The 24,578-nt window shown below is 39.6% G+C and overlaps 1 protein-coding gene across 3 annotated transcripts in view; it reads right to left on the bottom strand.

The window, feature by feature from the left end:
- Positions 1-24,578, bottom strand: part of TPK1 (thiamin pyrophosphokinase 1) — a 310,310-nt gene that overhangs the window by 120,649 nt on the left and 165,083 nt on the right. For 2 of the 3 annotated variants that reach the window (XM_084212076.1, XM_084212077.1), the window contains one exon: positions 6,045-6,140. In XM_084212076.1, the coding sequence (XP_084068202.1) occupies positions 6,045-6,140 (96 nt within the window). Of the gene's footprint in view, positions 1-6,044; positions 6,141-20,355; positions 20,491-24,578 lie in introns of those variants that run through there. The other variant, XM_084212078.1, reaches the window with a different exon arrangement.

Genomic DNA, 24,578 nt, shown 5'->3' with positions numbered 1-24,578 from the left:
ACATTTCAGCGTCATATCAGCTTTGGGATTTTCCAGTCTGCCTCTCCCCCCAGTTTGGTATTTTTGTAACTTCCCTGTTCTCAAATCCTGGTAACTGACGATCCTCATTCCTAGGCTTTGCTTTAAGAGCCATTCCTACTACTCTTCTGGATACCCAAAAGTCTTCAGAAATGAAAAGAAGTGGTGTTCCATCTTGAAATTACCAACTACCAATGTGAGCAGCAAAATTGTGATTTAGTGAGGAAATGAAAATGATCTATTTGCTGCTAAAAAAAGCCACATAATCAAGAATAACCTCAGCTGATAGCCAAAACCAAAACTAAACCAAACAGAGCCCAGTATTTGCAATAATTATATCCTTTCTGTGTGGGACTTGTCTTTGTGTAAAAAATTACTCTCTTTTAAAGGATCTTCTGATTTTTGTTTTAGGGTACTTTGGGTTTTCCTTCAGGGCCTTTTTTTCTCATATAAAGACAAACCAGAGAGGGCTTAGTAAAGTGTTTCAACACTGCATAGCTGAAGGTGATATATGAACATCACTATCTTCTCTTTGGCACTTTATAAACACAGGACTTCACTAACTTGTTTAGCCTTGCTCAACATAAAAGAAAATGGACTGATTTGACACTTTTTTAAAAGTAGAAAGGGAAGAAGGCTTGCATTCACTTAAAAGAATTAATACCCTAGACTGCTGACTGATTGAACCTCTGAAGCGTAATTCTAAAATGGAAACGTTAGTAGAGTATTCCTTTATTGCCAAGGGTTTTTAGCAAGAGTTGGTTTGGATATTTTCCCTTTTTCATACTGACACTGGTGCTTTTATCAATTTAAACACACTAACACTAAACCACTAAAAGGCATGTGGGTTTCAATAAAACTAATTTTTTATATCTTCAGCCCATATAACCAAATGAGCTGCTTTAACTTTTTTTAAGCAGAAAAGATAATAAAGCTAAATGAAAAGTCCCAGAGCTTAGTTTTAAGACTAAATGGTATTTTAGATGAAACAGTTAAGGAGAGTACAGTTTGTAACTGAGATAAAGATAATGGCTTAAATCTATCTTTATATTATGAGTATTCTTTTTGGAGCTGCAAAATTGATAAACACACTTTCAGTTCTCACTGGCATGAGCTGCTACAAGCTGAGACCAGAGATGCTGTTATTGAAAGAGCATTTGATGAATATTGGGAACTGGAGGATCTTTCCCAACTATACCACTAGCATGCTGGTAGGCTGTGGACAAATTGCTTTTGTACTTCCCCTTTCCAATCTGCAAATCAAAGATAATAGCATACACTTCTAATGCAAGATCTGTTGATCCCTAAATAAGAGATATTGTAAGCTTGCCTATCATTTTGCCTGTTCAGTTGGTTTGTTGAAATAGCTTATGTTAAGATGAGAGAAAATTAAGAACTGAAAGTAGTACCAGACAGACATAAGTTTATTTGAAGGTCTTGTAATGAGGAAAGGAAAGTACTCACATAACTACAGAATGAATAAAATAGTGATTAAAGCAGTAAAGCAAAATGTGCACACCTAATAGACCATAAACAATGTGAAAGACACACACAGCAGCAATAAAGACAGAGTTATTAAGACATTTAAAAAGCACCAATTAGGGCCAGGAAGGAACACTACCAGAAAATATGTGCATTTATATACATACGTGCACGTGCACGTGTGTCACAGACATAGTTTATGAAAAATCCTTTTGCCAGGATCTTTTCTCCTGAGAAGCTGAGAAGCTTCAGCTTCTCCCTGTTTTGCTGCTTTGGAATATGATTTGGAGAATTGTTTACCCAGCATGTGAAATTGTTTTTACTTGATGACCAGTGACAGCCACCTGTATCGAGGCTGTGAGCAGTCACAAGATTTTATTATCATTCCATTCCTTTGCTAGCCTGCTAATGAAATCCTTTCTTCTATTATTTTAGTATAGTTTTAATATATCATTTTCTTCTAATATAATATATATCACAGAATAAAAAATCAGCCTTCTGAAACATGGAGTCAAGATTCTCATCTCTTCCCTCATCCTGGGACCCCTGCGAACGCCACCAAATTTGGTGACCCTGAGTGAGGAACATCACCACACATGTGTGGGCATGCATACTCACAGCCATGCAGAAAGGGAAAGAAAAATATCTAACAGCCTTTAGGTTGGAAAGAAACTTCAGGAGTCAGATTCTCTTGGTGGTACTTCATGGCTTCACCCATCCAATAGAATGCAATCCACAAATGAATTAGGGCTGTGGAGAGGGAAGATTGAGACTGATTCTAGCTTGCACATATAAAGGGTACTGCCTTTTCTAAAATTCACTGCAGTATGTAATTATAAATACATATAATTAGGTGACTGAAATCTCACAAAATGACTGCAATGCTTCTTTCTGCATGACTTGGCTATGCAACCAAAATATGCAATGTAAATCAGAAATTTATTACCCTGAGGATTCAGAAGCTATTCCAAGACTGTTTATTTGAGAAATAAGGAAAAAAAAGTCATGAATTTGGCTTGTTATTCCAGAAGACAGATTTCCTGCTCTTTATATTGAGCAAGGAGTTCAAAAACTAACGAGATATTTTCTCTCCCTGATTTGTATCTCAGCTGGCCATCAACTCTAGCTACGTATTCCCTTGCGGTAAAGAATTTCTAAGGCTCTTATCAAACTAACTACTAGTAAAAATATAAGCTAACATTTTTTTCATCCTTCTTTACAAGCAGGGGCACTGAGTGTCTACCTCACCTGCATTCTCACTCAGCTTACTCCAAGAAAGCTGTTTGACACCGTTGTCTTTCAATATGCTATTCCTCTATTCAAAAGTTATTTCTTCAAAAGCTATTTGGATGAACAGGGAGAAAGAAAAGGAGGAGGATAAAGGCACAGAGACATGGAAAGTAAATTACACAAACCTAATCCCTTTGGAACAAAATATCACCTGCATATATTCAAGTGAGCTCAAAAACCTCCACGATATAGAACTTCCATAGAGGTGACTGATAAATCAGAGCAGAAATTTTAATCCATTCAGAATAGCAGGTAAATGCTAACTTATTCTCTCACCAATGGAGGGAAGCCTGCTTTAAATACCTCAGCTATTCACAATTGAATTTCATCCAGACAAACTACCTTGTGGGATTGTGGATCCATGGTATGCATTGAATGCAATTAACTTCCCAGCTTAACATATTGCTACCCAGAAATAGCAACAAACGCAGCATGACTGTGGCATCAATTTTTTAAAGATACTGAAGAGATACCTTCCTTGTTTTGTAACTTCAACTATAAATCATGGGAAAACAAATTTGTAGTGTCTCTTTGTCTTATTCCTCTTTGACAAGTGCTTTAAATAGAGTGGGGGAAAAAACAAAGCTGGAGACAAACATATTTTTTTTGGCACCAGGAAGACATATTCCACCTAGTTAATACTCTCTGCTAAAGGAAAAGCTTTTATGACATTTTACAGAAGGAAGATAACTCCACTTTGTGGCATGGAAGTTTGTCCTTGAGGTAAAAAAACACAAATGCAGATGAAAAACTCCTTCTTTATCCACTTCTAATTTTCAGACCCTGGACTCCCGTTTCCTCTCAGCTGTGTGCACCTCCCAGGTAACAACAGCAGCTTTCTTTGCAGAAAATACTTGCATTCTCCTCAAAGATTTTAGGTCTATGGCTGGAACAGTCTCTTGTCGTACTTGATATTTTTTCTGGCAGAATGTTGCCCATAAAGAAACCTAAATTAAGTGCAAATTTAGGTTTTTAAAGAGGCTAGAATTTCAGAAGAGCCAAGAGGTTGCAAGTATAAACCGAGGCCAGTGTATTTTGCAAATGCTCAGAATCTCTGTGTCATTCAGGGACCAGACATCAAGTTACTCTCTGCATCATCAGGACATTCTGAAGAACCAACAAACCTCAACTAAAGAATTACAATGCTTCTGAACAAAGGGCAAATTAGAAACGGAACTAATAATTTATAGAGTTCTGATACAGTTTAGTTTTACATGCTTAAGTTTCACTTTTTATTTCCCTAAGTGGAGCCAATGACTTCTTCAAATTCCTTAGTCAGAGAATGCAGAAGAGCAGAAGTAGAAATGCATTATGCTTCATCTAGAGTGCATGAATAAAGCAGCATCTTATTATGTTTTATGGAACGGGCACAGCAAACAAGAAGTAGCTAGCATTTAATGAACATGGTGCTTAGTTTCAGAAAATTTATCTGTGTTACTTCTTTCACCTCTGAAGAACTCAGTTTGTATTTAAAGCACATCTCTTACATGTAACAGCATACAATTATAACTGAACTGAAATTTTAGATTTAGTGCATTGGCATGAACACTGCATGATTACTGCAATTACACTCAGGCTTGTACTTTACAAAATATCCTCAAAGATCACAGTGTGGTATCCTTTAGTCAACTAAACATGGCTTTACTGTGAGAGTGATCACAGAACTCAAACTTTTACAAATAAACTACTTATTGTTTAAACACACCTGCTGTAGCTGTCATATTCCCATTGCTCTTATTTGAACCACACATTGATTATTCATAAAACATCTTGTAATAGCTTAAAAAATTTCCCTCTCTAGCAATAGCTGGGATTGGATAATAAACTGAATCCAAGAAGTGTTTAAATTCTTCTTTATTGAAAGACCATTTCTATTAAGAGAAAAGCACCTTGCCAAATTCAAAACAAATCCTAGGCATAGGTAGCTCGTCTGTTCCAACGGCACTCAGCATTCCTGTCCTAGATGCAAAGACACGCCTCTGAGCTCTTGTGATGATAAATTATAGGGGGAAAGAAAATAAACTGTTTTATAAAGAGTTTCCTGGCTCACAACCAGACAGTAAGACAAGTCTATAGTGAAACCACCCCATCTCTGTCTATACTGATGGGGGAAAAAAACCCTGATGAACAACAGCATTATATTGAGATGCAATTGCAGATGGGTATTGTGTGACAGCATTCCAAAGTGTCCCATGGTCATTTATTGTCTTTAGAAGAACAAGAAGTTTTAAAGCAGCTAAAGCAAAAACTGGTACATTTTTTATCAGCCTGGAGTGAGGAGGGAAGAAGGAGAAAAGGGTATTGGCATTTCAATCCCTTGCTGCTTTGTTGGAGAATGGTGATCTCAGGAAATAAGGCAACTTTCTTATCCTTCTACAATGAAAATGGGAAAAGAGGTTTGCACGTCTCTTTCTATGTTGTGCTATTGTTTTAATTTTCTTACAGGCTTCTTGTCCTCACTGTGGGTGAAGGATGCAGCAGCTGCTCACTCTCTTCACTCATACATGATGAGCAGAAGAGAGAGGTCAGCTCTTATGAATGACTGTTCCATGAAGAGGAAAGAGCAGCAATCCCAAGAGCTCATCTGCCGCCGACTCTTCCCATCTGAAATTCCCAAGGAATTTCACGTGCGCATCTCAGACACAAAACAAGGGGGTCTCAGAAATTCAACTGTGGAAGGGGAGAGGGAATGTTGCCTCCCTTGCCCTTCATGAAAAGAGATGGACAACTCCATATGGCTTCTTTTAAGTTTAGTGCACTGGTTGCTCTGCAAAGTCTGCCTTTGATTCCAAGGGAACATTTTGCAGAAGGAGGTATTGCTTACCATTTGTAATGTTGGTAGGACAAGATTTCCCCTCTCCATTTCACCTTTGAAAGGTGAGAGAAAGGGGAATGAACCTGAACATCAAGGCTTAGTGTGCCAAGACTTGAAAATATATTTACATGCCAGAGTGGAACTCTTGCTTTGTACACCAGCCACAACAGCCTTCTGCACTTTGGGTAGTTCATTAACAGAAATCAATACAAGCTGCCTTTTAAGAAAGCTAACACTTGTTCATCGACACACTTTGTAATTCCTTTTAGCAGAAGCATCAATGCTTACAAATGTGCAGTAAATTATGGCAAAACTGCAGAATGTCAAGGCTCCTGAAAATAGTTTCATTTCAGTGCAAACTTGAAAGATTAACCTAAATACAGTGAGAAAAAGAGTAATTACTAAGAAACACAGAAAAAAAAAAAAGTGTTGTCTTTACCTGGAGGCCCTTCTTCTCTATCTTTTTCTGGAGTATTTGAAGGCACTTGGTGAAATCTGTGAGGTCCTGATCCATGGTCTCAATTAACTCACATCCCTAGTGAAGAAACAACAAAACAGAGACAGAGAGGAAAAAAAAAGTCAGTCATTTTTCAATTTTGACAACTAATGACATTTTTGGTGAAATTAACAGAAGACAACCACTCAAGAGTCTCTGCACAGAGATGCAGGATTAAATAAAAGGCCCTGACAGAGCCCAATAACTGTAGGTCCCAGTTGAACTGGTTACTATGAATCAGCAGTTTGATAGGTCCAGGAGTATATACTCAAAGCCATTTGAGTACATCAGTGAGTTTGGATAAGCATGTTTTACAGTGGTCTGATGGATGGGCAAATTCTGGTGTAGTGAGCCCTGGGTGATTGGTAATTTTCAGGAAAATGACTGTCCTCTCTGGTGCTGCACTTACTGTGTCTCTGCTACATACATTCCAACCTGCATAAATGTGAGCACACAAAAGTGTTCAAGCACCTCAGAAACAGGGCAGCTGTACTGCAGTCAATTTGCAGTGGTTCAACAGCAATTTCCTTGCACTGGGGTATTATGGCTGAGAATATGTTAGAGAAGAGCAGGAGTTCAGATTTCTTAACTGAAAGCTAAGGCAATTTCTAAGCCTCTGACAAAAAGCTGAGTAAGGAAAAGTGAAGTGTATCTACCTCATAAAGTCACCATTCAAAGAGGTTTAAAGAATAAAAAATACCTAATACAGCATTGTGAATTAAAGTTAGAATCATACACATTGGATTTAGAAATTCCCTCTCCTACTACTTCAAGGTTTCCTTAAAAGCCTTCTGGCTTTGTCTTATTTGACAGATTTTATGTTTCTGCTATACACAATAACAACTGATAAGAGAAAAGCATTCAGAATACAGAACCTTTGTATGTGTGCCTCTGTGTATTAAGTACATTGCTCTGTTACATCAGAAAAAACCCCAAACAACAAAGCCAACATAAAAATGTTAAAGTTGCCTTTACCTTGGTGATAAAAATAAAGGTAGAGAAGACAAAATTTCCAAGATTAGCGAAGGCACGGAGTTTAATGAATAGCATACAACAAAGTAACAAGCCTCCAATAGGAAGACATTCACTACCACTGAAATGCTTCCCCACACAGCCAGAATGCATATAAAACCAAATAAAGTCATCAGGCAGTAGGGGATTTGGATAAAGTAGAAGGGAAAAGTGAGAAGATAATAATAGGTTTTCTATTACACTTCTCAAAAACTTCTGAAAGAAAACTGGTCAGAAGTAGCAGCCTTTCTGAGACCTGATATTGCTCTAAATATTTTTTCAGTAGTAATAATAGGCTTGCCAAGATGAAGCACCATGTAGCTGCAACACCACATGTAATCAGAGACCTCCACTGCAGAAGCGATGCTGCTTCCCCCGCAAAGCGGTGAGGGAAAAGGTACTTGAATTCTGCACTCAGTGCGAAGCACAAAACTCTCTGAAGAGCTGCCACACCTTCACTTTTCTCTAGAAAATACCAAAAATGTAAAATTGGCAGGGGTAGACATGACACAGGCCATCTGGAGACCATAATGAACATGTGAGTTTGGCAACACCAGCCAGAGATTCCCAGGGAGCCCAGGAAAGGTAGAGGGTTGTTCAGTCCCACTCAGCAAAGCTCAGTCAAATCTGAAAACTACTGAAGGGAACTTGTTTATCAAAGCTACTCTAAATGAAAAGGTGTCCCATTCACTAAGAATGGGGTGCTCTCAGACAGTCTTGATATCAGCACTGATAGTGGGAAGAGAGACCAAGCTGTGAGAAACTGTGAACAGACAGCACCTCAGTATTTTTCAGACAGCCTCTGAGCAGCTTGAGAGCATGACAGATGAAGACTAAATCAGTGGCAGGGACAGCTACTGCTGAGTATGGGAGAAGACACAACCTCAGCTGCCAGCTCTTAAATTAGCAGTAGAGAAGTCAAGCCTTTTATCTTTTGCCAGAGCCATTCCTTGGCTTCACAGCATTGGCAGAAGTAAGCGGTTTACAGATACCAATTTATGAATGAAAAATTTAATCCTCACTCTCCCTCAGCAAAATACTCCTTCCGGCAGTCATGAACAAATTAACAAGCCTGGTCTTGAACAGGCAGGTTTGTCAGCAGAAGGTAGGCTGCAATTCTACTTTCCACATAGGGAATATCAAAGTCTCTGAGGTTTTTTGCTTGTTTGTTTTTGGTGGGTTTTTTGTTGTTTTTTTCTTTTTTTAAAATTTCTTCTAAATTTAATTCTTGCCTAGCATCTCAGGACATTCTTTGACAAAAATTATTCTAGAGAAACTGCAAGGTACTACCAAGGCAAGATAACATTAACATAGTGATTGAATGGCACCGAAGGTCATTCTGCTCCAGGAGAAAACTGTGCTGCACCTTGCCTAGACAACGTATGTTCAGCCCTGCTACTGTCTTCTGTGCAAATTCACAACAAAAGGCCTCAAACAGATATCACTGGATGCAGTGTAAATAAATATGTGATTGGGATGTCAGATGCACCATTCATTAAAGGCGGTACCTGTGAGTACAGTAAGAGCTGGTGCTTGTAAGCGCCTGGAGCTGTTTACTCACTGCCCAGACCTTTAACGCTTTACACAAGTACTGCTGTAGATCATCATATCAAAAAATGTTGATAGAGTGCTACCATTAAAGCCACCACTTTCTTCAAGTTATACTGTGATTTCTCATTCTCTTTCCAAATCAAACAGATAGCCAGTTGTAGAATTGGCAGAGATTTTAGCGCTGCTCCTTTTGCCACAATGTCAGAGAGACTGGCAGGGTCAGATTAAACAGAACTGGAAGGAGCAGAACTGGATCCTCCATCCTCTTTACAGTCTTGATGAAATTAATGTCTGTGCAGTTCATGTTCACTGATGGTATAAGAGCCTCTGATAAATCTGCTGCTCCTGACATATCAAGTCCAATATTTTATGCCACAGAATTGAATGGCAATTGTAATGCAGTTCCTTTCAACCTTCACTGCATTATTCTGGAATGACAAAAATCTTCAAGACAGAGCTATCCAATGCAGTCAGAGCTTAATGAAAGGACAGTGCACCAACACAAGATAGGCAATAACATATGTAGTTTTATAGATACCCGCTCAACTTAATGACATTAACCTTTGGTAAGAAAGTTTAAAAGCCAAACAAATTTAACATTAGGAAAGGTTAGAAAAATCAATAGCACTCAGCAGGAAAGAAAACAATAGATTTCATCTGATGACGATACAGCTTTGGTGAAGGATAGGATGAGACACAGAGTATGAGGCTTTCGCTGTTCTGTCTTAGTACAGCAGCTATGGGAGGCACTTTGCTAAAGAAGGAGGAGTGTGTCAGACACAATAGGATTACTGAACCCTATATTTCAGACAGACACTGAAATGTCAATCTGAACATCTCGGCATTTCTCCGCATTTTTAGAAATGTTACACATCACAGGACATTGTGTGTTTGTAGGAAGCAGGGTGTAGTTGCCCATTCTCCCATGTTCTTCTTAATCTTTTATTAAGAGAATTTAATGCTTTTTTCTTCCTGTAACCTTTCTGAGTATGGGAACATAATTAGAACAGAATACATAAAATATCCTAATGTGTACTTTATCTCCCAGGTCTTCCTATGGCAAACCATTTAACACTATCTTTTGAAACCTGTATCTGGCTATGCTCAATGGGTGCACTAGTGGCATTCAGTTCAGTCTTTTAACAATACCTGAGCACAGAGGCTCAACTTTGAGCTATCAAACTAAACAGATGTGCTTGGGTATAGTGTTAATGCCACACATCCTCAAGCAAAACAAGGAGAAAGGAGACAGCCTGTAGATTCTCTCAAAATCACAGCACTGACAAATAAATTTTAAGAAACCTATATAAATTAAATGTTATCTCCAAACATTCTCCTTCCCCTAGACTTCACCTTCACAAACAGTAATGTACCCACTTTATCCTAATATTTCACTGACCAACTGGGTAAGAGCTACAGATTCTCAGAACTACTTCATTTGGAAGGGATTTTTCAAAGTCATCCGGTCTGATCTCTTGCTAAGAGTACATTAGATTTGCTCAGGTTTCTCAAGGCCCTTTCCAGTCCAAGTTTAGCTGGAAATGGAGTCCCATCTCCGGAAATGGAGATGCCACTTCCCTGGGCTACCTCTTCCTGTGCTTGACCACTCTTGTGAAATTTTCTTTCCCAGAAAGGAACCAAGAGATCCCAAACAGGGATCTCTTGTATTGCAAATTGTGGTTGTTGCTTTTTCTCCTACCTCAACTTCAGGAAGAATCTCTTTTTGCTTTCTCTCTGCCCTTCCATTAGGAGGTTTAAGACAGCAACGTGATCTGCTGCTCGCCTTTTTTTCTGGAGGTTCGAACAAGACAGTTCACATCAGCCTTTTCTCATGTCATATGTTCTAGATTTCCCTAAAATTTATTTCCCTCACTTGTACTGTATTGGCATGCAGTATTTCCACCTTGGAGAGCCTGAAGAGGTCATTTAAGAGCAAGGAGGCAGAAGCTTCCCAGATATCTCTTCGTTTTAAAGTAAATTTCTGTCCACAGGGAATTTCATTTTGCTCCTCTGGTATCCTTCTCCTCTTTAGCCCACTCAGAGAATGACTCCAACCTTCACATTCCTCATACACTAGCTGCAGCCACCTGAAAGTTTTGGCCTCCCCAACATTTTCATACACAAATGTGAAGCAGACAAGCACTTACATCCTGAATTGGACCTGATGCAATTGATACTGAAAAACGACTCTGCGGCATTCACATTCTCTGGGAAAATCCCTCCGCCCAGGATTTTTCTCCTGGGAAGCTGAGAAGCCTCAGAGAAAAAGGAAAACAACAATTATCTTATTTGCTTCTCCTGTGTTTTGGAGATTGCTTATCAACAGGCGGTTGTTTCATTTGTTTCCGCTGTGAATTGTTTTCACTCTTTGGCCAATCGGTGCCAAGCTGTGTCGGGGCTTGGAGAGAGTCACAACTTTTCATTATTATCTTTTAGCCTTCTGTAAGTATCCTTTCTGTATTCTGTATTCTAGTTTTAGTTTAGTATTCTTTAATATAATATAGTATGATAAAATAATAAATTAGCCTTTTGAGAGCACGGAGTCAGATTCATCATTCCTTCCTCTGTCTGGGGACCCTGCAAATACAACACAGCTCTCAGAAAAAGCATATATGGATTGAAGCAAAATACTGCTCTATGTACAGAAAGAGGAACAGAAATGGATTGCAGGATCTGACTGCAGGTCTTGGACCAGGCCTAGCAAACAAGATACAACATGTGGATGCATAACCCTGCAAGTTCAACAGATGACAGACACTATGTTCTACCACCTCATCTGTAATAGGAGGGTGGTTTTTGAGGCCAGAGCATTCAATCAGTATCAAAAAGAAAACAAAAAACCAAAACCATAGTTGGGAAAAATTTGTTTGCAGAGATGTCAGAAACCCAGACAGCGGTTGTTGGCCCAGTATTCCACAGCTGATCCAAAACACCTCTACCAGAATTGAAACCAAGTCTAGCATGGGATGAAGATGAGGCAAGCTAGAATGTCACTTCAAACATTCTGAAAATGTTTAAAGATACAGGATTGTAGAGAGGCAGGCAGAACCTCTAATTTGAGCTACTTCTAGCCATAAAAGTTCCATAGATTTCCTATAGGTGGTAAGATGGAGCTAGCATGATGACCAAATTAACATGGCTGGTTTATCTCTAGGAATTACAACCAGCAGGAAATTAGGGAACTGAAGCCTTTTGCATTTGGGGAGTAGGATAAAAGTAAGGAAAGCAAAGCAGTTAAGTTCACTGGCTTCTTTTGGGAATTTCAAATACTGTTGAACAAAAGTGTTTAACAGCTTCTCTTTAACTCAGTTTAATTGTGTGAATTGTCTTTTCATTTTTGAAATGGAGAACAAACCAATTGTTGAAAATTATTTTTGATATTTAAATAGCCAAAATACTTAATTAAGTGAGATTAATTTTCTTCTAGTTTTTGGACTCAAATTTGGCTGACTGCCTGGCATCAGTACAAACCTAGTACTGGATGGATTGCTTTGCCCCCAGTCCTAGGGTTCATGATGTTTTCACTCATCCAATTGCACATTAAGGGTCACTGCTATTCAGATTGACTAAAATAGTTAATTAATCATATTGAAACCTATGCTCTGAAAGCCAAAAAACTGAAATTTACATTCAGGTGAAAGCCCCATTACTAAAAAGCAAACTAAGAATGTCCAGGTTTGACTATTACTTACAACCTTATATAACATCACTTTATTTATTAAACAAGTACTATCTGGTGGCAGAAACAAAATCAGTAAGTATATGTAAACATATGCACAGTTCCACAACCCAGAAGCTACATGAACTTGTCAAATTTGACAAGCATTTAAAACAACAAGAACAACAACAGCTCTGTAGTTGAAACTGACTGCAACAGCTGCAACCTCTCCTCCCTTTCCCAATTTCTATTTTGATGTGATCTTTTTCACAGCAAATAAAATGTTTCCTGTTTTTGTTTTTAATAAGGCAGCATGTGGCTTCTGGTGGAGGATGTTTTTGGACATCATACATTTTATGTTGAGATCATAGGAATGAAAGAGTTCATCTGCATTAATAAGGTTGTCCCCTTTCAAAAGAAAAGTCTATTGTTCATGAAATAGCAATTACTTAAAATGAACAAAATACGAGTCAGTTTAGTTGGTATCTGACCAATACCAAAAACCAGATAACCAAAATACCAAAAACCCAAATGTTTCTAAATCTAAAAAAAACAAATGGGAGCAATCTGCCCCCCTGTTCCCAAAATTTAAAAAAAAAAAAGTAAACCAACAAACCCCACAAGCAGACAAAAGAAAAAAACCAAAAAACCCAGCACATTTGCTGGAAAAATTCCCAGGCTTTATCCATACTGGAGCAAATTCTTCTGATGTATGAAGTTTGGTGAATGAAAGCAAACAAATTCTCACAGGTCAGAAAGTGCAGTGATATACACATCACTGCAACACCTTTATCAGAAGGCCACTAACATCTTTTAAAACTTTTAAATAACTGAGCAGAGAAGTAAGAGTGTTGCGTGAGAAAGGTCTGTCAGGAGTTGCAGTCTCATATTAAACCCATATCTCTTCATGCCCATTTCTTGCATTTAAACAGCAGACCTACTTTTGTACATCCCTGTGCAACCCAAACATGTTATTTTTTCAATCTGATGATTAAAACTAAGCACAGTACAACAGTGACAGCCACCTGCTATTTTTGGATCTTCTCTGAAATTTCCCTTATGTGCCCTTTTCTGAAAAACAAAGGTTCAGAGAGAGGAGTTTTAATTGATGGTCAGTCTCTCTGTGTACTCAGCACTGTGAAAAGCTTTAGTCTATGAAGATGGCTTGGCCCTTTGGACCCTAACCTAGTAATGAGTCTGATTACAGTACCTTGCTTTTCTTGGAAAATAGCTTGAAAACAGTAACTGCCCCTCTGTGTGCATTTACATACTAAGATATGAGGTAGCTCTTGGAAGGGAAATCAGAGGGCTGGAATTGCACCAGAGTCTGACAAAAGGGAAGCACGTGCCACTGATTGTAGACAGCAAGAGCCACTACCCAGTTGTGCTGATGCCAGTCTTTTCTGTTGACTTGTATGCACTTTGAACCAAGACAAAGAACTGTATCATTTTCAAAAATAAGACAAATTCACTTAAAAACATGCTAAAACTGTTTTTGGCACTCACAGCAATGCATATAAGAGTCAAGCACTCTTCTGAAATAAAGAAGGAAAAAGAAAAGCTGCCTTAACCACAAATCCTATCTGTGCCCCACAAAGCTGAAGAAATAGAGCATGCAGTATTCCTTGCAATTCAGCCTTTTGAACTGGGAGGGAGCAAGAGAGGCCATCTACATTTCAAATATCCCATACCAACTTAATTGCAGTAACCAAACAAGTTTTTGTTTTGGCTTTTTTGATTCTGTTGTTGTGGTGGTGGTGGTTTTGTTTGGTTTTTCTTGTTTTTTAAATTAAAAGGGCTTCCGGTTAACAATTCTTGCTTTTTACCTCATAGGATGACAGACACTCTACAGAAATGAAGTTAATAAGCAGACACTGTATTTTAATCAACTTCAGTTTCCAGACTAATTGCCAATTCTCAAGAACATCTGAAGGTAAGAAAAACAAGGAGAAAACAGCATAGCTTGTACTTGGGTGCTTTCAAAGATCTGGTCTGATAAATTTTAGACATCCTAAACCCTATCTTAACATGTTCCTTTGCCGGCAGCCAAGAAACCCAAGAGCACCATGACTGTGAAAAACACATAGAAAATAGCCAAAGAGATGTTAACTTGGAACTTGGATGCCATAAAATTCCCTGCAAGGCATTTCTAATAATTAATCTTAATTAAATATATATGACTAGTACACCTTGTCTCTCTCTCTTGCATTTGAACAGACTTTATGCAACAGAATTTTTGTTCCTTAGCTAGTATTTCCCAGTATGTCCTTACTTTCAAAGGTATGTAATTGTTCTGAAAAGAATTTGGATTTTGAGAGTAGAGCTGCATTTTAAATATTGATTACTGGACAGATTTTATTGAGACCAGGCTCCAAATGTGTGCTGAGGGCAAAAAAACCCATAAGGGTATTCTTACACAACTCTGTCTATGAGTACAAGATGAGTACAAAGGGATTTGAAGATTTTGATTATCTGAAGACAGCAAATTGAAAGGAGAAATATTCTCCTGTCATGGATAAAAGTCGAAAAATTGTGTTATCAAGATGATTCTGTAGCTCCTCTTTTCTTTTTGGTATTGGGATATTAATAAAACCAGCAAAATTAGTCTCAAGACTGATCCATCAGGAAAGATGCTAATTACTTCCCACTGCTTGTTGGTTTTCTTATGAATTGCTGCCTGCTTTTAATTTGTGTCTTAAGCTCTAACTTGGCTAGATATGTGACTAGATAACACTCTTTTCTTTCCCTCTTATTGTTCTGTCTGACAGTCTTTAAAACCTCTCAGCCTCAGTGTAAGAGCTGCATATCACAAGGAATAGAAGAAACTTTCTGTGAGGAGAGTTTATTCATTGTCTGTAATACCCCATCGTTTCAGGATCATTTAATATAGATCAAAAGGAGAATGCCAAACTCTACAAATCCTCAACACAATGCAGGTCAACTTCTGTGTTCCAAATTTTAAATTATATTCCTGTCCTCTCTTCCTCCAGTTTTTCTTTCCAGTCTTTTCAATGAAGGGAATGGCTAATTTAAACTTATGGAAATCTCTCTTGCTTTCTCTAGGCAGATCATGTATGACAGGCAGATTATATACCATTTCCAATAACTTCTGGTGCCTGAGAGAGGCAGGAGTTTTACATTGCTGAAAACTGGGCATCTCCCCACACTGCCACACCAGGTCTACATCCTGCTTGCATATGTATAGGATACCAGAAAAAGCATGGCAGAATGAAGAAATATTTGCTGTTATCCATACATACGCCATGTTAACTACAGGTAGAAAATTAACACACCAAAGAGATGTTGCTTTTGGGAACTTACTGGAGGAAAGTTTCTAGCCATACCTCCACAGCTTCATGTCAGAAGTAACAATGTTGTAAATAATGCCAAACTCAAAGGCACATTGCTATTAATTTAGTTATATCTTCTGTATTGAAAAGAATTTTGTGGCTCCAAGAATGAGAATGGCTACATAGGTTTGGCAAATGCCCAATCTTAACGTAGAACAGTGAAAACAGGTTTCACAAACTCAAAATAAAATTAAATTGTTCAGTATTTTAACAACTATAAATATTGCAAAGCTAACAGCAATGAAAATATATAACAATAATAATTATAATAACAGCAGCAGCAGCAGCCACCACTCAGCTTTACAATCCTTTTCCATCAAATCAAAGATCATCAAATTATCTAGGAGCAATGACCAGAAATAATTGACATGCTGACATTTTGACAGACATAAGGGAAAGCTTGGGAAATTAAACCACTGCCCAGCAGAGCAGTTCTGACTTCATCACTAGCAAGTGTTCCACTGAATATGAACACATTTCCAAGTGAAATGCAGGCTATTTGCTGTATTTCCACAGAACTGAGGTCGATTCTTGAATAATAATAGGTCACACATCATATTCACACAGTTGCTGCATTTTCTATTTGTGGAGGATTTCAAATCTCAAGTGAAATTGCTGAACAAATGTTCAGTACTTAGATCTGAGAGCACTTGATTACTTGCTAAGTTGGACACCAGTTTCATCTTCAAGGCTTGCTTTTTGATAAGCAAAGGTCATGAGTTTAAAGAGAACACCTAGAAACTGGGCTGTATATCCTTCTCCCTGTCTCTCTTTTCCACATGAAATATAAACAACTACTCAGGGGACTGTTCAATTAGAAATCAGAAAATACAAGCTTAGTGTACTGAAAATACTTCCATTACATGACATGCTTCAAGCTTTGAACGGGTGACAAATATGACATCTAATAAAATAAATAACATATGTCCAACTAACTGCAATTACTCTGCAAGTAATACAGAGCTTTGCAACACAAGATTTTGCATTGGTATACCTTAGATCTCTCCTAGTGGGATATTCCTTTGCTCTACATAGCAACAGTGATTCCTGAAGTGTCACTTCTAGCTCTTCTTACAGACTGCTATGATCCCTGGAAAAAAGCAAGCTAGCACAACAAAATTACAAAGGCACTATATTGTCAACTTCTTGTTCTAACAGGTTCTGTTCAAAACCCACTCCACTAACTATTCTGTGAGCACTGATCACAATCCCCTGCACAGCCTATATATTAAAGGGATAAATCACAGAGCAACAGAATGTTCATCTCCAGAAAGCAGGGGTCCCATTCTCATGTTTATTAATGCTCTAGGGTATGCCTAAAGCAAATTACACTGAACTGAAATCTATATGAAAAATCAGATCCCATGATCTTCCCCTACATGACTGAGAACAGGATTTGGCCTCCTGCATCTTCTGTTGACAAAGGGCAACGAAACAGTCAGGCATATTCACAATACAAAATGCAAACTACTGCTGTTTGTGCAAAGAGCTGGAATGGGTTTGCAGTAATTGAATGCAGCAAAAAAGCTGAGTGTCATATCGTGCTAAAACAGAAATGAAAGTGAGAAAATGAGCTGGGTGCACACACAGGGGCAGCCTGGTCTAACAAACTACCTGGAAGATGCAAGGATGCAAGACATTTCCCTGACTACTGCCCAGACAAAGCATAAGGCTCCAGAGCATCCAGCTGTGCTCTGACCTTCTCATCAGCTACCCAGGCTTACATGATTGCTGAGTGAACCTGACCTAACACTCACTGATACCAGTACTCAAGACAGTAATTCTTTTTGTATTAAAAATAAATATAATTTAAAAAAATTTCCATAACGCGTTACTCTAACACATAATCAGATCTCTAGGGATCTGGGAGCTTCTGCTTTCCTTCATTCTACCCATACTCTATTTTAAACTACTGCTGTTAGAAAGAAAAGAAAAAAAATATCAAGACATGCTTGTGCATTTTGATCAGAGACCTAGAAAAACCTTACAACTTCAAAAAGCTGTGAGAAGATGCATCAGAAGCTAACCAAGGCTATATGTGCACATTTAAAAATTTTTGTTTTAGCTCAATCAAGTCTTCCAAACATCATATTTTCACTAAATTCTGCCTGAATGTTAAGTTGGAAGCAGATCCACATGGAGATAACAAGACATGAAGATACACAGTCCCCCATATTATGAAGTTTTCACAGTATTTGGCACTTTACTAACTGGGGTTTGCAGACAATGGTTATGTCTCCACCACAGCCAGTGCTGGGACTGGAAACTGTAGTGGACCTAACCAAGCTTTAGTGGACAACAGAGCTCAGCCTAGGTTGTGCCTGAATGCCTCTTGTCTTCTCTGGTGGGTCTCACAATCTAACCAGGTCTAAATCCTGCCACTACTCCTGGGAGGCCAGCTGGCTGGTTCAGAGCTAGGAAGGCTGGTCTTGATGCACTGCAAGGCAGGTTATGTCTGCATGAGCAGGCACAGAACAGCCTTATGAGCCCTATTGCCACACTTTATTCTACCACTGAAAAAGCTCTCCATGCACAGCAGTTTTAAACAAAGATGAAAACTAGTGACTGCCCTTAAAACCATTCTGTTGAAGATCTGTCAGACCCTTCTGAAGATATGACAGTTGCAAGGAAAACTCTTCCTAACATTCTCCAGGGTTGGATTTCCTGTGAGAAGGCAATATATACACACTAATCAGATGATAAATTATGGAGATTAAACTAACCTTCAAGTTATCCTGTCCATACCTCTAAAGAGAAAGTTTTTCTCTATTCTTTCTCAAGTGTTGTGTTCAGTTTAATTAAAAGATTTTTCAAAGCCTCAGAAGCTTTACTTCTTTACAGAAAAAAACCCCAAACTACCACACCACAACTGATCTCTCTAGGTATTTTTCCTGATATTTACTAAAAAGTCTTTTATTCAGCCATATCCCTCTTTGCACACAGGTATTACATATCTCCCCAGTCCATGTGATGCCCTGTTATACTCTCTTTCCTAATCTTCCTTCAAATTCATGCTTTAAAATCCCTAGCACCCACACAAAATATAAAGGTAAAGCAAATACACAAGCAATACCTGCTATATAGAAAGCAGCCTTTCTCTACTGACAAAAAAGCATGAGAGCTGCTTTCCTTTTTGCAGGAACTCATTGTGCTTTTCCTTACGTATTGGAATGGCAATCCTGTGCCTGAATTGTACTACAAAAATTATTTTTTAAGAGGCTTTGCTTTTCAAGCTGCAGATCATGTTCAAAAAAAATTCCAACAGATTATAGCACATTCAGACACTTAATAGTTTTCCCTTATACATGCAAAAACTCACCCAACACCTTTCATTCTATATCTAATTAGCAGACGTCCACACGCGGCTTATGTAGACAATGCCCTGCTTTTACCACACATTGCAGCCTGCGGCTTTATAATCCACATCCAAAATGTTCTCAAGGAAACTGCCCTGAGATCAAGGCAGCAACAAAACATTCATCAGGTAAGGGATCAGGCACTTAGGCTGCCATGAGAATCTGGTGTCACCTGGGCAAGCAGTCAGTGACATTTGGGCACTAAATGGTTCCTAGCTTCTGTGGGTCTTAGGTTTGATTTTGGCCTCTCTTCACCTCAGTTCTGCAAGGTCTGGTCTCTCTCCATCTCAGGCTTGCAGGTTTTGGTCTATGTCAGTCCTGCTAGTGTGCAATAAATTAATACTTTTGGCATGCACTAAGTGAATAAGCACTCAAGAGGCAATCTCTGGCACATACATGTAAAGTGGCCGTTTCCTAATTGGGTAAACAACTACTTAATGCAAACACCTACCTCTTCTCCACAATTTCTGAACACATAGCTATGCATATACATCTGTGCTTTCTCTATACTAAAATTCCTTAAATATTTAGTTTCTTAACCTTGACTTTTGCAAAAAGAAGTTAGGCTAAAGAGGTAGCAATCGTCATCTGTCCTGCCTCCTCATTTTATCTACCACAAAAGCTTTTCCTTCCTTTGGAAATTCAAAAACTAAGCGTTCTAGAATTACATGCTGCATCAAGTAAAAATAAAAATATCACCACAGAGGAAGTATGCAACACACTTATTTCATTTGAATGAATCACATTGGAGATGCACAGTGGAAATTATTTTGCAGCAGATTTAAAGCAAAAGCTGAGCTTTTTTGATTAAAATATATTATTACTAAGTAAAAGAAGACAGTTATAGTTATTTAATACCTTCTTGTAAACTTCACAAACTAGTGTTATATTTCCAGACATTGTATGTGGTCAGTATTTCTATTCCCTTTAACTTTTTTCAACTCTTTTGCATGTAATACAAATGAAATTCAAATCCACACCTTTAAATCAGGTTTTTTTGAATGTGGCAGTCTAAAGGTAAGACAATAGCATTAAGAAAAAACTTTGTGTTCAGTATGTATTGCAAAAGACCATAACACATCTCTCCTGACAGTAGAGCATTTTCCTTTGCTCTCAGCAAGCTCAGCCAAAATTTAGCTAATATTAAACATCAGGCAGTGTTATAGTTCCAGACATTTTAATTAATGACTTATTTGCTCCTAATAATTTGTCTGATAGTGAACAGAGCTCATTTTTAAAGGAGCCAAGATTATCATGTGCGAGAAGAAATAGAATTCCTCATTCAAGAAGAAATAGTAGGTCACCATAAATGATATCTGCATACTTACTGTAAATAATTTTGGTGACAGAAGGTACTGCCATGCAGTCTGATTAACATTACCAATGAAGCACAGCCAATTTTGATATGTTTGTATGACAGATTGCTGTTATTAGTCAACATTAGGATGTTTGATGTAGTTGCGTAGGGCTCTCAGCCGCCAAAATTCTTGTTTTGTATTCTCAGAAAAGCATCTCTGTAAAAAAATTAAATCGACATAAGAAATGGAGACAAGGATTTTATTCACTTGTATACTGTAAAGTTCAACTTCAAGCCACATCTTTTGTAACTCATCTTGAAAATCAAATTCTCGTGCCGTACTCTGAGTGCCTCCAGGGTCTGCAATCAGAACTCAACCAACACCTATGCTCTGCATGATGCAACATTGAACTGAGCCCTTCTCCTGCTGAGCTGGAATAACTAAGAGCAAGATCTCCTTTTGCTTTAGGAATTTATTCCATTTTCTCCAAGTTTCTTAGCTAACAAAGTAGAGTTTCTTTATGTACAGATCATCGCAAGGAGGGCACAGTAATTCTGGTCCCATTCAGTTACTGGTCTTATGCCAACACTGATGTAAAGAGCAGGCTCTAATCTGGGAGACGTGAGGCATCCATGTTCTTTGAAAGACCTACTTAGACTTGAGGGCCAAAGAGCAATATTTCAAGGAATTCAGCCGCTTCTTTCTGAAGACATGGAAGATTAGAAACAGTGTATGTAAATAAAGAGTGAGTCAGTAAGTATACAATAGCTACATGCACTGGAAGGCATTGCTGTGCAGACTTTTCTAGGGCTGGCAAAGCAGGGGACGTTACCACGAAAGTCCAAAGGCAGTGTGAGTTCTGAGCACTACAGCTGGATTTGCTACCAAGGTTTACATAATTCCACATTCTTCTTCTACTTAATTTTTCATGTATCACCCCTGCTTTGAATAAATAATGAATTATTGCCTCAGATAATTATTTTTACATATCACAGTCCTCTCAGTAAGAGTCCTGCAAGTGCTCCCAATCACTGTAGAGCCCATCTCCGAGAAGGCTGATATACTGTCTGCTTCTCTTACACAAATTCCCTTCCTTTAAAAGTCACAAACCTAATAGCTATTTAACCCCTTATTGCCCTGGAAATCTCCAGTGACTAAGACAGAAATAAAATTATCTGAGTGGATATTCCTGCCACACCACCCAGCACTTGATTTTTCCTCTTCTGTTCCAAACACTCAGTAATTTGATTCTCCTCATTTTAACTCACTAACCACCTTTCCAGATTTCTAGCTCAGAAAAGGAAAAAAGACAGTATAAACCACAAATTGTTATGAAAGTAGCTTGTAATTCTTCCCAAAGAGGTTCTTTCCCTATTCACTAGCAGCTCATTTCTGTTTCTCATAATTTAGTTTTGTTATAGATGGATAATGAGATGATTGGCTCTTGCAATTAAGGGATAACTATTATATGTTATTGTGTGAATATTAGGAAAAGCTTTATTGATGTACAGTTATGTTATTGTATTTGAGATGTCCTCTGTTCTCCCCATAGTTCCCTTCCTCCCCCGTATTGTGACCGTCAGACAGCCGGGTTGTCCTGGACAGGTGAGCAGGAGGCTGCACACGTGTCCCTTACCTGGGGCAGTTGGGAATGGAAAAGCTGGGGGCTTAGGGGGTGCGGCATGGCAACACCTGGCCTCCAATCAAGAGTTACAAGAAAGCAGTTTGCACCGATAAATGGCAAAGAAGAGCTGACTGACAGACTTTGGGAGGGGCCAGGGCTGGCTGATGCAACCCCCAGGGGTATAAAAGACTGAGCACCCATCTTGAAGATGAACTTGATGACTGCTTGGTACGCACGAGGGACAGTCCCCAGCACTGCAGCTTTTTCCTTAGTTAGTCCTTTCTTGTATTTTTGTTAAGGTCTAATAAACCTCTTTACATTTTCAAAGTGAGCAGTTTCTCATAGTTTCTCTGCCTAAACCTTTTGGTCACGGGCTGCTGCAAACAGGATCCAGTTGCTGTACTTCAGCCCTCCAGCCAGGCTGTGGATAAAGCCAGCCCCTTTGTCAACAACTGCACTCCAAAGCAAAACAAAACATCATTAAAATGACATCCATTCTCTGTGCCCTGGCTTCCAGTTGAAAGCTGTCCTTCCAGCCACCCTTCTGAATTTCCCATGCTGGTGCCTCTTGGCCTGACAAGTAACTGGGATAACCTAGATTCCCAGATTGCTGTCTCTGACAGCAGGAGAGTCACATCCTCACAATAAGCTCTGAAACAAGATCAAGCTTTTTTAACACTGTCCTGGTTTAGGACAAGTTAGGGGAAATCTCCAAAAGGGAGTCCCCTAAAAACAAACCTCCAACCACCCCTCCCCCAATACCGGGTTCGGGAAGGAATTCCTCGGAGGAGCAAAGTGGAAAAAAAACCTATTTATTGACAAATAATAAAGAAACACTCCCCAACACAAGAAAAGAAAAAGAAACCAGGCGGTGCTGTGGAGGGCGCTGAGCTTCTCTCGCAGACTCCAGGGGTCCTGGACGTCCCAGGTCAGGTCCGGAGCCGGTACAGTATCTTCAGGGGAGGGTAAGAAAGAGGGAACGAAGGAAAAGAAGGAAAAAAACAGCGCAGAAAGCAAGCGAGCAGCGGCCGGCCAAGGCAAGCAGCAGGAGCAAGCAAGCAAGCAGCTACGCTAGCAGCCACAAGCCAAAAGCCAAGGTGCCCGGTCACCCTCACCCCCTCCCTCCCCGCCCCGCCGCAGCAAGACGGCCGGGGGAGGGAGGGGGAAAGGCGCAGATGCCAGACACAACACACGATATTGGGATAAAGGCTGTCACCCCACGACACTCCACCCCTTATCCCATATCGTGAACATACAGTAAAAACTTTCATTTCACTTACTCACACCTTTGACACAGTTTCCTTCTGTCTCACATTCAACAAATAATGACATTCATCCATGAGTCTCATCCTACAATCAGGTCTCCCTGAGGTACACACCGTGTTGTTCCATCTTTCTGCATTATCCACCATGTATAACCTGGTCCTTGAGCAAAGACAATCCCACGGATGGGTTTGTCTGTACTCGAGGCAGGGTTGATCCATACTGTCTTTCCCAACAAACCTCTGACATGGGCCACTGGGGCTTTATCCCCATCTACTATATTAAGGAGCTCAGACTGAGCAGGACCCGCTCGGTTGGTGGAACCTCGAGTGTTAACTAACCAGGTAGCCTTTGCCAAATGCTGCTCCCAGTTTTTTAAAGACCCCCTACCCAATGCTTTTAAGGTGGTTTTTAACAATCCATTGTACCTTTCCACTTTCCCTGCAGCTGGCGCATGATAGGGGATATGGTACACCCACTCAATGCCATGTTCCCTAGCCCAAGTATTAATAAGATTGTTTTTAAAATGAGTTCCATTATCCGACTCAATTCTCTCAGGAGTACCGTGCCTCCAGAGGACCTGCTTTTCCAGGCCCAGGATGGTGTTACGGGCTGTAGCATGAGACACAGGGTAGGTTTCCAACCATCCCGTGGTGGCTTCTACCATGGTTAGTACATAGCGCTTGCCTTGGCGGGTTTGAGGCAGTGTAATGTAATCAATCTGCCAGGCCTCCCCGTACTTGTACTTAGACCACCGCCCCCCATACCAGAGGGGTTTCACCCGCTTGGCCTGCTTAATGGCAGCGCACGTCTCACAGTCACGAATAACCTGAGAGATACTGTCCATGGTTAGATCCACCCCTCGGTCTCGTGCCCACTTATAGGTGGCATCTCTACCCTGGTGGCCTGAGGCATCATGGGCCCATCGTGCTAAGAATAACTCTCCCTTATGCTCCCAGTCGAGATCTATCTTCAACTCCCCTATCTGTGCAGCCTGATGTACCTGCTGGTTGTTTTGCTGCTCTTCATTAGCTCTACTTCTGGGGACATGGGCGTCTACATGGCGAACCTTCACAGGTAACTTCTCTAACCGAGTAGCGATATCTTTCCACTCTTCCGCAGCCCAAATTGGTTTTCCTCTGCGCTGCCAGTTCGCCTCTTTCCATCTCTTCAGCCATCCCCATAGAGCGTTTGCTACCATCCAAGAATCGGTATACAAATAGAGCCTTGGCCACTTCTCTCTCTCTGCAATACCTAGGGCCAGTTGAATAGCTTTGATTTCAGCAAATTGACTGGATTCACCCTCTCCTTCAGTAGCCTCTGCAACCCGTCGAGTGGGACTCCATACAGCTGCCTTCCACCTCCG

The sequence above is a fragment of the Fringilla coelebs genome, assembly GCF_963513975.1.
Source record: "Fringilla coelebs genome assembly, chromosome: 1".
Lineage (NCBI taxonomy): Eukaryota > Metazoa > Chordata > Aves > Passeriformes > Fringillidae > Fringilla > Fringilla coelebs.
This window is presented reverse-complemented; position numbering and strand designations above follow the sequence as displayed.